Genomic DNA, 559 nt, shown 5'->3' with positions numbered 1-559 from the left:
GTCCTGCCCCAAAACCTGCCTCTGTTCACACCTCCACAACGAGCTGCTGTGGCCCAGGAAGCCACCACCGCTCCCCAGCTGCACCCCCAGCAGTTACACTCACACGTTTGCCAGCTCGTTCAGAGCGTCCTGGTACTTCAGATATTCCGGTTTCCCAAAGTCCCAAAGACCGGGACACAAACGGAAAAGACCATGGGAAATGCAGCCGCAGTGACAGCACGACCTTGGTCTGGCCATCAGACGGAGCACGGCAACAGCCCCCTGCGTTAGCGGGCATTCTCATACCCATCCAGCAGGGTGTCGATCAAGGCTTTGCGGATGCCTTTGAAGGAGGTGCTGGAATTCCGCAGTTCCAGCAGATAGGCACAGAAGTTCTTCCCTATTAAAGACTTTGGGTACCGTCCCTCTGCATGAAACAGGACTTCTGGAAAGTAAAACGGTCCAAGAGAGCCAGCTGAAGAGCAGGTACAAACGCTTCTGGTCAGCTGCAGACGCCCCACCACGTCTGCTGCCTCTGCTGACTGCTCTCCCGCCGTGAGCAGAGCCAACCCTTCAGCTA

At 56.7% G+C, this 559-nt stretch overlaps 1 protein-coding gene across 1 annotated transcript in view; it reads right to left on the bottom strand.

The window, feature by feature from the left end:
* Window positions 1-266: 266 nt before the first annotated feature.
* Window positions 267-559, bottom strand: part of LOC104498230 (chromosome unknown open reading frame, human C1orf43) — a 1,664-nt gene continuing 1,371 nt past the window's right edge. Inside the window, exons 3-4 of the mRNA XM_010141585.1 lie at window positions 474-485; window positions 267-421 (exon numbers count right to left, since the gene is read on the bottom strand). Coding sequence (XP_010139887.1) covers window positions 267-421; window positions 474-485 — 167 coding nt within the window. The remainder of the gene's footprint in view (window positions 422-473; window positions 486-559) is intronic.

Source organism: Buceros rhinoceros, unplaced genomic scaffold (assembly GCF_000710305.1).
Source record: "Buceros rhinoceros silvestris isolate BGI_N320 unplaced genomic scaffold, ASM71030v1 scaffold22028, whole genome shotgun sequence".
NCBI classification, from domain to species: Eukaryota; Metazoa; Chordata; class Aves; order Bucerotiformes; family Bucerotidae; genus Buceros; species Buceros rhinoceros.
Note: the sequence above shows the minus strand (reverse complement) of the source record. Positions and strands in the feature narration are given on the sequence as shown.